General features: G+C 42.0%; 1 protein-coding gene across 1 annotated transcript; it reads left to right on the plus strand.

Moving 5' to 3' along the window:
* Window positions 1-765: 765 nt before the first annotated feature.
* Window positions 766-14974, plus strand: TTC34 (tetratricopeptide repeat domain 34). Its single transcript, XM_029085300.1, is given in 7 exon segments — window positions 766-2287; window positions 3793-4016; window positions 5377-5569; window positions 8603-8769; window positions 9480-9751; window positions 10010-10217; window positions 14456-14974. Coding segments are annotated over 7 exon segments (3105 nt in total).
* The last annotated feature ends 174 nt before the right edge of the window (window positions 14975-15148 follow it).

A 15148-nucleotide genomic window follows, 5' to 3' on the forward strand; every position in this document is an offset into this window, starting at 1 on the left:
CCGACCCCCGCTCTCAGGTAATTGTGCTCTCCCCGGCCGCGCCCAGCTCGTGAGGGCCCCTCAGCGGGAGCGCGAGACCCAGGTGTGTGGGGCTGAGTGAGGGACGGGCGCTGGCGCTCGGGTCCTGCCGCTCAACTGCAACTTTCCCGCCAAATCCTGAGGGGGAGAGGGCGGGAGGGCGGACATTTCCTTCTCCCTTTCCTGCCTCTCCAAGGCAAAGGAGGAAAAACAAGCGGCGGCGAAGGATCGAGATGCTCTTCTGTCCCCTCCTTGCCCACCACCAGGACTGAAAAACCGTCTGATCATTAAAAATTTATCAAAAAATTTATCACAGCCAGGGAGGATGATGCCTAGCAGACCTCCTGCCCCACATCCATGGGGTAGGAAGCACTGACAAGGTTGTGGGGCTGCTTTCTGCCCACCATTAATGTATCTGTGGACTAAAGATCTCTGTAGTGTTTCTTTTCTTGGCTTTGCTCCCTCACAAGCTTGTCAGTGACAGAACACTGGCTTTTCAAAGGACCTGGGCTTGCTTGTGTCTGGCAATTGGAAATCTGTCCCCAACCAAAAAAACCCCCTCAGCTCCACAGCTCCTCACATCACTGATTTTCTGTTTTACAGGCACTAGCCACGTGACATGTGTGATGCCACTTGGTGAAGATACAAGTGCAGAAAATGTCACCTCAGGAGCTTGCTACGCTGCTCTGCGAAGAAGGAGACCTCCATCTTGCCCAGCAGTAATTACCAAGAGCCACCGCATTCTACATGGCTGCCTTCAGCTGCAGTGCCCCCATAGCTGTACAGAAAGTGAACTCCTTGGACAAAGGGCTCTGGGAGAAGGTGATAGCCACCCTGGAGATGTGGTGCAAAGGCAAGAATGAGATTCCCAAGATCCAGAGCGAGAACCTGGCCGTTGTCTCCCTCAGTGTGGGAATAGCTGCCATCTTTCTCTCCACTCTAAGTCCTGAAAATGTGGTATCATCAGTGTATAAACTGGAGACCCTGCTCAGGCGAGGATGCTCAGAGGAGGTGGTGGGTAAGTGCAATACCCTGCTCAAGGCCAAGCCAAAGTATTCAATGGAGCTGCTGCTGCTGAGGGCGTTGGCACGGGTGCTGTTAGGGACACAAGTTAGGAAGGGAGTGGCGGACTATATCCAAGCCTTTGTGATGCATCGGGCTGAGGCAGTGGCCTATGTGTGTTCTAGGCAAAGGGAACACCTGCCACAGGTCATCCAGGCCTTCTCTAATTATCTCTCTACATACCAGAAAGGAAGCCCAGACTGCAGTTCCTTGGAGCAGTGGCTGGGCAACTGCTATGACTTCCTGTCTGCAGTGGCACCGGATGATATCTGGGTTTGCAGGGTGCAGGCAGCTTACTTCTTGAAGAAAAGTAAATTTGAGGAGTGTGTGGCAGTTTGTAGCAAGGCCCTCAAGAGCTTCTCAGCTGATGAAAATCTCAGAGATGATGCTTTGGGTCTGCGTTTGGAACGCGCTGCTGCATATTTCTTCTTAGGTGGACGGATGCAGGAAATGATGCAGGATTTAGCAGAAGCCTTTGCAGCAACCCCAGCCCAGGCAATGAAACACTTTGAAGAGCTTTTCTCACCACATGACACTGAGAGGATAGAAGAACAGGCTAGAACTGTTCTGGAGGTGAAGTTTGCAGCGTACAGGGAGGCTGTGCGTACTCGGACTGAACTCAGAGGCAATCATGGTACTGAACTGCTCCCTGCTGTCATCCAGACAATCCAGTTCCTCCTTCAGATCTCCCCAGGGTCCAAACGTGAGCTCAGCGTTCGGCTAGCAGACTGCCATCTCCTGCATGGACACATCAGAGCTGCCCTAGATATCTGTGACCACCTCTTAGCAGCAGAGCAGAAAACTTACTACAATACTCTCTTAGCATTGCGAGGATTCTGCTTGCTCCACACTCATGACCACCAACAAGCCCGGCAGGACTTTCAAAAGGTTATTGAGCATGATTCCCCACATCCTAACAGCTGTATTAAAGCTTTATGTGGGCGTGGACTTATCCGGATTTCTGGTGGCAGCCATTACTTGACAGCTTTGGATTATATCACAGCTTGCCAGTTAAAGCTGGAAGAAACCATCTTCACAATCAAGTCCTATGTGCCGTGGAACCAAAGAGGACTTCTGCTAAAGGTTCTCCAAGAAGAGGGCCAGAAGATGCTCCAGAAGAAGAGGTACTTGGGAGGCAGTTCAGTCTGTGGGGAGAAAAAGAAATGGGGCTGTGCAGATTCCTAACAGAAAGAGAGAAGCTTGGGTAGTAGAGAGGGTACTTGCTTCAGACAACTGAGAATAGGATAAAGACCCTTTTAAAGTTCATAATTAACTTAACAGGTTGAAATAAAACTGCATATGTGTGGCTGTTCCAGCAGAATGTTGTTTTGCTGGTATGTCAGAATGCGAGAGGATCCACGTAGCCAAATCAGCTCAGTCTTTCTGTGGAAGTTAATCCATGACATAGCGATTGGCCTGAGCTAGGAGAGAGCAAAATGCTAGAGGGAATATGTCAGAGATTTCTCCTCTAAAGGAGTAGATACACCCATAATAAAACAGGTTCATTGGTGCTAGTTGGCACCTTTCACTCTCAGCTCTGAGAACTGAAGGATTTGGGGGGCCATGAAGTACCCAACCCCTAGAAAGTGTCCTTCCAACACAGAGCTGAGCTGCTACTATGCATGTACTTGGTGCTGGCAATCCAAATTCTTTTTTCAATGCTAACTGTATTAATGTCATATTTAAGACTGGGAGATCTGAGACAACACCACCAAACTATTCCAGATAAATCCATTAAAACCTGAGTTTGAAGGTAGAACAGAGGGATTTACTTAATTTTTTTTTTTTAATTTTAAAACTTGAAATCATCTTTCTAAAGGTCAGCAAAGATTGCTCATCAAAGTAATATATACATTAGTTTTTTTTATTTCTTCCAACACTAAACAAGTTACTATTTAAATGTAAAAGTTGCAGTGTTTCATTTTCAAAGTTTGTCTGTTACCACCCTTGGAGAAAATGGAAGACTTTTCCTAAAACTGAATTTTTATGTTACTTGCTCAGTTTTTCCTCATGTAAAATACTAATATTTCAGGGGAAAACTTGCAAATTTGAAGTGGGAAATAGCATGTGAAAGTTCATCTCAGGTGGCTACTCTTTACAGCTGATACCCACATTTATTTAGTCTCTTAATAATTCTAGTACTACTATGGCCTTCTTCTTCAGTTGCATGATGCACATTTCACAGCCAGTACTTGGGGCCTGCACTGCAGGGGTACAACTGAAGAACAGAAAGATGTGCTGACTCATTCAGTGTTGCACTGGCAGATCGGGGCACACACAAGCCCCCTTAGATGCTGCTTCTGGAACAAGAAGCTCCCTGTTGACACAGACCTGAGTGCGTGCAAATTCTGACACGCAGCTCTTCATTAGAAATAGCAATCTTCTGGGTTTTTTTCACTGTCACTGTTACTTTTTCCTTTTCCAATTGTGGTATCCGCTGCAACCAGAGATATGAATCATGATTTGTTAACCTTTCTTGAGAGCCACAAGTGCTTAAGAACATGTTTTTATAAAGAGGAATTATGGAATTAAGTGGCAGAGGTATCTGTGGTGCTGGACATGGTAAAATGTATCATCCACTTTGATACTGGACTGATAACCTGCTTCTTAGCTTCCAGGTGAGACAAAGAGGCTCCATTACTCACTACTCTCACTAGCATTTTTTCCCTGAAGATAGTCTTTCCCTTTTTCTTTATTATTTTGCCTCCAGAGATGCCCCTGGGGTTTACCAGCTGGCTTCTCTCTTGGTGGAGCTGGACACTTCTGATGAACCATCACGGATCCTTTGTGCTGATGCCCTGTACCAGATGGGCTGTGTAGAAGAAGCCCACAAGCTCCTCTTGCTATCACTCTCCAAAAATCCACAAGGGTCTCCCATCCTGGCTAGACTCGCACTTCTGCAATTGAAGAAAGGTTTTGTGTATGATGGCAACCAGGTAAGGAGCACCTGGCTAGCAGAGAGAATGAGAGAGTGATGAGTGATGATGATATGGTGAAGAGCGTTAACAACCCTCTTGGCTGACACAGAATATGCATTTCTGTATCAGAAAGATACTTAAGAGAGACCATTTTAGAGACACAGGCTTGCCAGAGGGTGTTCCAAGGGCTTTCAGTTTCCCAGCAGAGCGCCCTGCTTGTCTCCTGCTTCTCAGTGTTATATGACAACTGTAAGGCTCTGGGTACAAGCTGCATGATGAGGCCGCTTCATCACACATTGCAGAGTTGGAACTCACCCCATCACACAACCTGTGATGGGTTTTCCAATGGGGCTGCACCTACCCCAACCTGTGCTCCAAGGCATTTCTCAGGAATGGTGGTAAACTGGTAAATACAGGCCTCATAAGCAGGATTTTCTGTCTGTAGCCCAGGCCACACGAGGGCTCCTGGCTAAATACAGCCCATTCATCACATGCTATTTAATGGCACTTTTCATCAGAGACTTTAACTAGGCAGAGCATGACTGAGCATCCTGCCCCTGGTGACAATATTGATGAGATTGGTAATTTTCCCCTAGAGAAAAGGAGGCAGAACTACTACCTAACTGATTATCCTAATGAAGCATGGTAGAGGGGACTGGGGAAAGAAACAAAACCAGAAGCTCAGATATCGGTCTGCAGTTTTCTTTCTTTAATGGCTAATGACTTGTGCTTGAAACCATGAAAAAGATTCCAACATGTTGATTCTCCTACTAAGGATTATAAAGCTGAATTACCAGGTTCTGCCATCAGAGGGAACTATTGCTTTTTAAAAATCTCATATAAATTCTAGCCATAAAGAGAAAGGTTTTATTGTCACCACTTCACTACTCCCTACGAAACAAAGAAGTTTTGTATGATTTGCTGCACTTCACTGATTTTCCATTAATTCACTGGTTTCAAATCAACAGTCAAAAGGTGTCACAGGAATCCTGTTCCACAGAAACTTTCTTTCTTTGAGGTTCAGCTGTATTTATAAAAACAGTTCTGCCAGTCTGGAACAGATGCTGCCCAAAGTAAGCAAAGCAGCATTATGTATTTCCCCAGAATGATTTCCACAGCTGCAGTGGGGGTGAGAAAAGATAAGTAGTAATGTTTTTTCCAACATGCGTTTAAACTAGGGCTGGCGCAGGAGTTAAGGGAGAGAGAGTCATGGTCCTTGGCAGGACCATGGCTGGCTGAAGCCCTAGTGAAATGTGGGGAAGCACTGGGGAAGAGCATACTTCTCTCACTAGACAGGACTATTTCCAGCTTCAGCATGACTTCATTTATCTTTTCATGACAATATTTCTCTTCTGCCTTTTTCTCTCACATGGTTCAGCTGCTAAAGAAAGTGATCAGAATTGGAGATACCTCCTGCCTCCTGCCAATCATGGACATTTTCAAAGATGAAGACAGGAAGTTGATGCAGACTCACTGCCATTTAAGAGCGCTGGCCATCTTAAAGGACAAACGGAAGGATGCTGACATCAAAGAGGCCATTGCATATCTTTCCTTTGCCATCATTGCTTCAGGTAGGGTTATCAAGATACTGATAGGAGATTTACTACTATGGGAAATCAGATCAGTGAGTAGGCATGCATGCCCAACCAGTTCTCATCTGTCATTTCCCCAATGAGAAGATTGAAACAGTAGACTTACAAAGGCAGGCGAAGAGCGGGATAAAATTTGTTTAAAGGAGCAACTCATCTGGACCATGAAATAGTGCAATTGAACAGTGACTGCAGTTCTTGCTATCCTGTAAGTAGCATATGAACTCCTTAAGTGGGTTGCAAGGGTTCAGTTCAGTTCTACAGGGGCATCAGCCCCTTTTTTTCACCTGTCCAGAAGACCCAGTGCATGATTTTGTTATGTTGTTTAGTACATAAAATGCTCTTGGAGTACAGCTGAGTTTTATTTTAAATTGCATCATTCACATGCTAAAAGTTGAGGCATAAACCACTCTTGCCGAGTCCTATCAACACAGAGAACCCACAATTCCTTCATAACCTGGAAAAGATCTTTAACATCCTGAACCCATCTACTTCCAGCTGGTGGTTTGAAATTTCTGAGCTAATCATTTCCCTGTTTTTCCTGCTGCAGAAATATAATGTGTAGAGTGTACAGGAAACACAATGTATGTCTCTTTTTTGACACTTTGCAGTCTTTTAATGGTAGACCTGCTACCAAACATCAGACTGCAATTACTGCTTGGTTGCTTCTGAGTAACTGGTCTGGAAAAACTGATCTGTAACCATATTTTTTTTCCTACATATAGTGATAGCTTTTCTCACAAGTACATCTGTGCTGTTGAACAAATTACCTGTTTTAATGTTGGCAGTGCTATCTTCCCAGAGCAATTAGATTATTTTCCTTTTTATGTGCCATGCTTTCCTTCTTCACTGTGGTTTAAAAAAAGACCCTTTAAGATAAGCAGTGTAATGCTGTTCTTCCATTGGTAAAGGAAAAGCTGAACGGCAGGGGGATTCTTCTGTACTTAATGTAGGGAGATAGATGCTCAAAATATAGGGAAAAGTCTCAAGGTTAATCCTACAGAAATACTTTTCCTTCTATAAAACTTGATTTTTCAGTAAGTAACTGTACATAGGTGAGCGAGGTAAGCCAGAAGCCTTGGTAATGTCAAGAGAAGCCAGGGCTTTTTGATCCTGTTCACCTGCTAGGTTGGATGACTATATTTTTGGAAATAATTACTCGGAAAATTAAACTTGATCTAGAAAGAGATGAGAGCTGCTTTGAAAATACAATATAATTGTTTCTTAAAGAGATCAAAGCTAAACTTGTGATAAATGAGAGGGAAATTTTGACCCTGTGAGCAGTTAGTCCTTGAAAGAGTGTGAATGAAGGGACACTTTGCAAAATCATCTAGATGAAGGAAATCCCCCTTTCAGAAGAGAGAAGCCTTCATCCTATTTGTTCTATGTAACTTTTAGAGGAGATGCTAGCTGGTATGTAATTTGGAAAAGCTACTGAAACAGAGCCAGCTTCAGCCCATTTTAGACAAGCAGTGTAGAAGCAGAAGGCTCCCTTTAGTTTGTTACATCAGTTAGTACCCTGAAAACCTTCCTACCAGTGAAATTTATGTGGTACCTTCTGTTTCATCAGAATGAACACGCTGTAAATACAGTCCCTGCAGCAAACAACCTGCCTTCTTGTTCCAACACACCAGTGAATGTGTATTCCCAGTGCAAAAGAGTGAATGCACCTATTTACATGCAGCACTATCTTAACTTCTCCTAAGGGGAGAGATCAGGCTAACATGGAAATGCTTCTGGCACTGGTTTCAAGTAAAACCATGATCATATGGAAATCTGCCTTTCACTCTGAGCAAATGTTATGACAGCAGCACTGAGAAAAAGAGAGATTGTTTTATGAAAATGGAAAAAAAAAACCAAACAACACTGTTAATTGCTTTGAGATGGTTCCATTTCACAGCCCATGCATTCCAGCTTATCAACTCCCCACCTGCTAGAACAGATGCTTGTTAAGAAATAGATATTGTCTTTACAGGAGTCAATTGATAGAGCTCCAGAGCGATAATAACCTTTGGTATAGAAGTTTTGGAGCATATCAGGAGGGAGAAAAAGCTTCATTACTGTAAAAGAATTGCTAGGAGCCTAGCTGCTGGCTCATCTCTGCAGGCAGCTGTGCAAGACACTGCGTTTGCTGACCTCCCTATGAAGAAATATTTACAGTGGCACTGATGATTTATCATCCAGTATTGGGATGTCACAGTTATTGATTGCAGGCCTGAGCAAATTAAGATCATTTTCAAAATTGCCTTGAAAAGAAGGGGCATATGGATAGCAGAAAGTTATATGCACTGCAACCTGTGAACGAATGGACCATGATTTTCATTGTTGACAACTGGCAAATGTGGGATTTCTCTATACTGTCAGCTGGCTGAGTCTAGATATCCCAGAGAAGGTAGGAAAAAACATTGCCTGTGTGGGAAGGTTGAGTGCTTAATAATTGCAGGCCACTCCTTTTTCTTCCATTGTCTGTTCCTGAGGAGACCCACTCTTGCTGAGACCTTGAGGCACTCAGAAAAGCAGTCATGGGTATTTGAGGAGAGACAGTGTTGATTGACATGTGTATTTGTTTTTACTAGAAACCAGGAAGTTTTTGTGCTAGTTGAGTGATGTGATATTATGATTTTCATTCTCTTACCTTTTCCACTCATTCAGTTTTTCATTCCAATGTTATTTTGGCATGTTTAACTAGACTGAAAACTCTTTGAAATGGGGCTGCTTATTCTTCTTGCCGTCCCATCTGTGGATTGCAGTTCCTTACCATAGCACACTTGCCTCCATCCAGCACACCCCTCTTATTCCACCCTTACTACAGCTCTGAATAAAGTGGTACTTAATTTTCACTCCTGCAGTCACCATAACACAAAGTGTAGGTCTACTGCATCGTTTTCACTTAGCCACTTCGAAGCCCTGTGGTGGGGCTTAGTGGTCTGCACACACTGTGATTTACTGCACCCTGGTTTAGAGCAGTAGACTCAAGATCTTTCAAGTAAGCACAGCTGCATTTCTCTCCTCCAGGTGGTTATGCTGAAGATTGTCTTCTCATCAGGGCTCAATGCTATGGGCGCCTTGGTCAGAAGAAAACTGCTATTTTTGATTTTAACGCCATCCTAAAGGAGGACCCTAGGAACGTGCAAGCTCTGAGTGGACGAGGATTCATTTACCTGGCTCTGAAGCAGCAGAAGGTATTAGCACTATGTTGAATTGCTGGTGATTTTTCTGACAGTAATAAGCAATATTAGTGTAAAGTACCACAGGCTTTGTCACACACTCATTGAAATCAAGAGTTTCTCACAGAATTTGGTCAGTGAAGGCTTTTGTTTTGTCTGGGTGTACAGTTAGTCCACTTGACATTACTGATTTGTTGTGCCAAGTCTAGAGAGAGGAAGAAGACTAATCCTTAATCACAGATCTTTCTCACTGTCACTACCATGCATTGATTTGCAGTGCTGCAAACTCCCCTATATTTGATCTCACATTTTCATGACATGATGTTATGTTAGATCAAATGTAGCAACAACAAGAGGACAAAGAAAGAGCAGTTTGAAGGTTTAGTGAGTCCATCTGCATCTGTGAAAAGCTCTTGTGTGCAATTAGTGTTACAGTGGACTTTGGAGATTGCAGTCTATCGTTGCCTGGAAATCATGTCAGGTGTTTGCATGGTTTATCTGCTTCTAATATGGTCAATAGCTTTACACTTTACCTGCATATCACACCTGTCCTACAGTGAATTTGAAATGGTGCATCTCCAAAAGATGCAGCACAAGGAAGAGCAAAGAGCTTCCAAAAGTGTGCAGCTGACCTATGGGACAGAGAACTGAAAGCATCTGAAAGAACAAATTATCAATATGTAGCTATTGCTACCATTTATTTTTTTCATCTTGTTTTTACACAGGAGGCAGTGCAAGATTTGATCTCAGCTCTGAAGGTGGAGGCAGGAGTAGTGATCCCAGCAATCCTGTCTTTAAAGCATGAAGCCCAAGGACTGATCACTCAATGGCTTCTACAGCATGGCAGGACTGCATTAACTGAGCTTGTTGCTACTAAAGACCTCTCAAAAGAAGAAACCCTCAGGGATCTTCTCATGATTGCAAAAGCACTGATTAAAATTTGCAAGGATTCACAATATCACATCTTCTACACAGATGTTTTGATTGCAAAGGGTAAGTTCTCATTCTTTTACCTAGCTGATCAGCCTAAGTGAGTGAGCAGTAAATTAAAGTGAATGTTAAATGGTAAGTGTGGTATTGTTGTATAATACTTTTCAAGAGAAGTTTGCAAATGCTTTGGAAAAGGGTATGAAGTAATTAATACCCTTTAGATGTGGACAGGCTACCTAAATCCTGCTTTAGTAGGTTTTCTTGATGTCTCTTTCTCCATATGGCATGGGTTATATAGCTTGTACTGGTGTTAATCAACAGGAAGGTATGAAGAGGCCCTTGATCACCTTCGGGAGGCATTTCGCCACTCCCTCGTTGATGACTTTGCTAGTGCAAGACTAGCTGTGCTGCAGCTGAAGAAGAACATGCCAGTGGCAGCTCACTCATTCAGCATGCTAGCTAGGATAGATGAAAAGGAGCTGGGATTTCTCCTGAACTTCGTAGATGCTAAGCAACAGCAGCAACTCTCTCAGGTACAATCCTTTTTTGATTCAGTGGGGAAAGAAATGGGAAGCAAAATTAGGCTGCAGAGATTTTCCCTGCCTTGTCTTGAACAGAAGTGAGAGAAGTGTGAGAAGACCATTTATCAGATGAACAAGAAACAAATTGGCTTCTTCCTCCAGCCTTCACTCCAGACAGATTAGGAAGTTGAACCCAAACTTCTTTCATTGAAGTGACCTTGCTTCAGTCTCTTAATAATTCATCATTATCACTTCTTACCACCTGGGGGAATTTCTTGTTGGTCTCCCTAGCAAGTGACCTGTTTAATCCCAACACTAAAATGCAGGGCATGTGAGTGGCAGCAGAGATCTAAGATCATTGCTAGTATTGTACTCTGTATGAGTTAGATGGTGCTCACAGCTGGCTTCTGGGGAAAGAGAACTCACGTTTTGTTAATTTTCTTGAGAAATTAAACTGCAGGTTCCGATTCAGTCACATGAAATGCTTCAATCCTTTTAGCTCTTTCTTGTAACATTTAGAGATTTAAATATATTCACATTATTATAGAACGACTAGCCTTTGAGGTTGGTGTTGGTTTTCTTAGCTGAAACTGTTTGACACAAAAATGGCACATTGCTCTAGTCCACCCAAGTATGCATTTTACAGTATTTTTTTCAAGTTTCTCCCACTAAATACAACCAGCTCTGAGAAGTCATCTCCAGTAATAAGACAGGACAAGGTCAGATTGATGGTGAGGAGTTTTAAGATTCACTCAAGCATCTGCAGTTCTGATTACCCAGAAGCTCCATGTTCTGAGAATCAGTTTGCTTCCTTTTATTCAATTTGTAGATTGGGTGCACCCTGGTGAGAAGCTATATTGTTATGCTTTCTCCCAGGTTATAAAACAAACAACATGCTGATATACTTAATGCATCTTGAGAAGAGTACTTTGTATGTATTTTAGCAAAACAGCAGGAGGATATAAGTAAACAAGTATTAATTTACTGGTCCCTAGATATACCCCATTACAGAGAAGAGAGCCCCTCTCTTCTGAATAATGTAAAAACTTCAGTCTTAAAGGGAAGAGCTTGAAGATTTTAGAGCCAATTTGCAATTTTTCACTATGTAAAGTTGATAAAGGTACAATCAAGAATGTGTCTGTGGAAGTGTCTGTAAATGAAGACAGGTTTTACAGCTGAATTTCCCTTGCTACATCACTTACTCTGTATGGAATTCTTACAGCTAATCCTTCTGTGCTGCTTTTTGAGAAAACAAAGGAAGGATTTTCTTATGCTGTCAGTAAGAAAAAAAAGAGAGAGGAAGGAAAAAAACAACCTCAAACAAATTTTTGTACAGCTTAAACTACACTTAAATATGAGGAACTCACTGGTACCACAGATTAGTGAAACCTTTAAAACAGGAGAGGCACTTTATTTCTGTCTTTTTTTGGCAGCTGTGGAACAAGCTCTGGACTAAAACCCCTTACTGGTGGCTTATTTATCATGAAAGATTTTTCTGCCACTTGAGAGAATAGGTGTGGCTGGACTGGTTTCAAGACTGGAACTCAATACCAACATTGGAAGTCAAATAGAGTGATTTTTTTTCTTTTTTTTTTAATCTTTAAACTTGTGCTTTTGTTCAACTGAGTAAATATTTGGACTCCAACACCTGTGAGTCTTTCCATATTCTCTAATCTTCAAAGATTTATTGATTGTGATTACTTTTATTACTGATTAGCCCAGAATCACTTTTTTTTTTTTTAATATGTATTTTGTGACAAGGGATAAGTATGCACTTTGGTGGGATGGGGAAGGAATTGGTTAATTCACCTGCCCCATGTCTCAAAGGATTTTCCAGTAGCACTTCCTTTTGCCTGCAAGGCTATTCCAGGTTGTGTGTGAAAGGAAGATCTCAGTAAAAGCAAAAAAGCTTACAGACAGAATTAGTGCCAAAACCCCCAATGATGGTCTTACTTTGCCATGGCTCTTAACTACACTCCAGGGGATGGTGTTCATTCTGTCATCTCTATCTCACAAATAAAGAGACTGAAGCAAAGAAGAGTTTAGTGATTTACCCTCAGCCTCAGTGCTCCACACACAAAAATATCACTGCCACATTGTTTCAGAGTGTTTGGAGATTACAGGTACTATAGAAGTGTGTCATCATTATCCCAGAGTCTGGTCTGAGAAGCTAAAAATAATTCTACATAAGCTGAATAGGAAAGGGTGGAGGAAGGAGAGCTCCTTGATGTACTGATTTTTTTCATGATAAACAAAGCAATAAAATTCTTTCATTATTTATAGTCGAAGGGGTCCCATGCTAAGAAATTTGTAAACAACTGGGAGAGCCACATGGGAATAGGAATCTGAAAGATTTATTAAACTGCAAAGGTCAGAGGAAGGGAGTTTGCTTGCTGCTAGTGCAGCTTCAACCCTTCAGTTTCCTAAGTCAAAGGCTAAATGCATGACTGATTGCAATCTCCTTGCTGAGATCCTCAGAGCTGCACTTGCTGCTGACATGCCATAGGACATCCGGAGCTGACTCCTACAGAAATGCTCTCAAGAGCTATATGGTCTGTGTCAGAATTAGGCCATCAGCCCAAGGTGGAAGTTGCCATTCCACATGCCTGTGGATCCCAAATCCAGAGAAGGAAAAGACTTGCTCCAAACTGTTCTGAAAACATCCAGCCCTCTTCCAAAGCTCACTGCTTATCAGTCCATCTCCTGGTATTTATATTTACTGCTCAGACACTAACCCTTGGCCATAGTTCCACATCCATTAAACTCCTCACTCATTTTCTTTCCAAGGAATTGATCTGTGGTTGATTTCCACAGATGATCAGTCACTAGGGACTGGAACCAAAAATGCAACAAAAATATGTGAATTCTCAGTCCTTTATGACACAGTGAGGTAACTTCAAATGCATACACAAACAGACACCTGACATTTTTTGGACAGACTGCCTTACAATTTACAGCCAGAACTATTAAAGACAGTGATTGACACTATTTGGGGAGAGGTCCTATCTCTATTTCTGTGTGTGGAAGCTGGGAGACTAATAAATATGGCTACATAAAACATTTTACATTCCTTTATAGCAAAAAAATGGGGGTAGAATTCTTCATAAACTGTTAGGAATGGCTAAATTCTTTCTTGCCACTGGTCTCAAATGAGATGCTCAGACTTGACCTACAATATTGATCCAGTTCATCCAGAACCTGTTTACCTTAGTTCTGTTAAACAGCAATCAATTCTAATCTAGGTCAACCAAAATAAAAAGATAAGGCACACAAAGAGACTGGAAGACGTGAGCTGGCTGTCAAGTGTGGCTACAGAGACAGTGGCTGGGCTAACTGAATTTTGGGGAGCCACCAGCATCCAAAGGCAGTGTGTGATATCCCACGGAATTAGACTGGTGAAAACATTTATCCTGTGCCTGAAGTCTCAGCTTGTTTGGCTCAGGCTTCTGTAAGACCTAAGCTGCTGGTAGCAGCCTTGTTTATAACTTAAATATCCACTCTGCCGCAGCATGTTAAAAGCTCTGTTTATTACCAATAAAGGGAAATAATGAGAAATCCATTTGAAGCAAATAATTCTAATGGAGTTTTCTTTATTGACCTTTATGAACCTAAAAATGATGTGGCTCTTTCTGCCTTCTCTATTTTCTTGTTGTTGTTTTTCCCTTCAGACAAGAGCAGATAGTTCACTTGCACTTGAGATTAATAATTAGCAAAGCCATCAGTTGGCAATTTTTTCCTATAGCTTGGGTAAAACTTCAGTAGAGACCAACCTTCATTATTAGCACATGCAAATATGTGTGGGGCAGAACATGGGGCTACTGTGTATGGACCAGAAGATGCAATTTCCATATAGTCACCTGCTAGAGCAGACCAATGGAGAAATGGGGTTTCAAGAAAGGAACACACTCTACTTTCAGAGTTTGGTCCATTCAGTTTTCAGTTCACATATCATTCCTAAGGAATGTAAACAACTTCAGAAAAAGTGTTTTTAGCAAAACATACAGAAACAAAGAAGAGTGGTTGAGAAACTCTTGAGATAACAGCAAGTGCATATCAAGCCAAGATTTTTGTATCTGCATGAAAAAAATACGCCAATTATATGTTCTCCAACTAGATGCAATTTCAGCATTTGAAAAAGTATCTAAAATTTCTTAGTGTCTTAACTGTGGCCAGTCCAGACTAGATATTTTACTCTTTTTTTTTTTTTTTCCACTTTTAATAACTAATATTAAGTAACTTTCTATCCACAGGTAGCAGCCCAAGAAGGAAATGTGCTGATTAAAGAGCATCACTATGAGAAGGCTCTTGGTTATTACACCCTGGCCATCTTGACAAGCAAAGATAATCCAAGGTATCTCCGACAGAGAGCTGCTTGCCTTACACACCTGAAAAAATATGACAGAGCTTTAAAAGATATGGAGAAAGTGATCCAGAAGCACGGCCGGAGCAGCCTTAAAACACGCGTCGAGGACCACTGCTCGAAAGGACACCTGCTATTGGCACTGGCTGAAGAAGCAGCAGCAGTTAAGCAGTATATTGAGGCACTGCAGTTAGACGAATCTATGGCATTGTGCAGCATCATGAATCGCCCTGGCAGTGAAATTTTAACCAAAACATTTCATAAGATTGCACAATATAATTTTGAAATGAAGCATTATGAAGAGGCCTGGAAAATCACAGACTATGGTCTTAAAATTGATCAAAATGCTGAACTTAAAAAGCTGAAAACAAGACTTAAGCGAGAGGCATCAAGCTGCAGCATACATTAATGTATCAGTTTGGGCGTTTTTCAGTGTCTGATTGCTTTGTAGTTTGTAAGGCTGCAAGAATAAGGGAAAGATGAGAAGCTCATGATAAATATGCAATAGACATGGCACCAAACATGGCACAGCAAGATTAGTAGTAGAAAATTTCAGGTAGGGAAACAAAACTGACCAAGAAAC

Source organism: Antrostomus carolinensis, unplaced genomic scaffold (assembly GCF_000700745.2).
Source record: "Antrostomus carolinensis isolate BGI_N321 unplaced genomic scaffold, ASM70074v2 scaffold12796, whole genome shotgun sequence".
Classification (NCBI taxonomy): domain Eukaryota; kingdom Metazoa; phylum Chordata; class Aves; order Caprimulgiformes; family Caprimulgidae; genus Antrostomus; species Antrostomus carolinensis.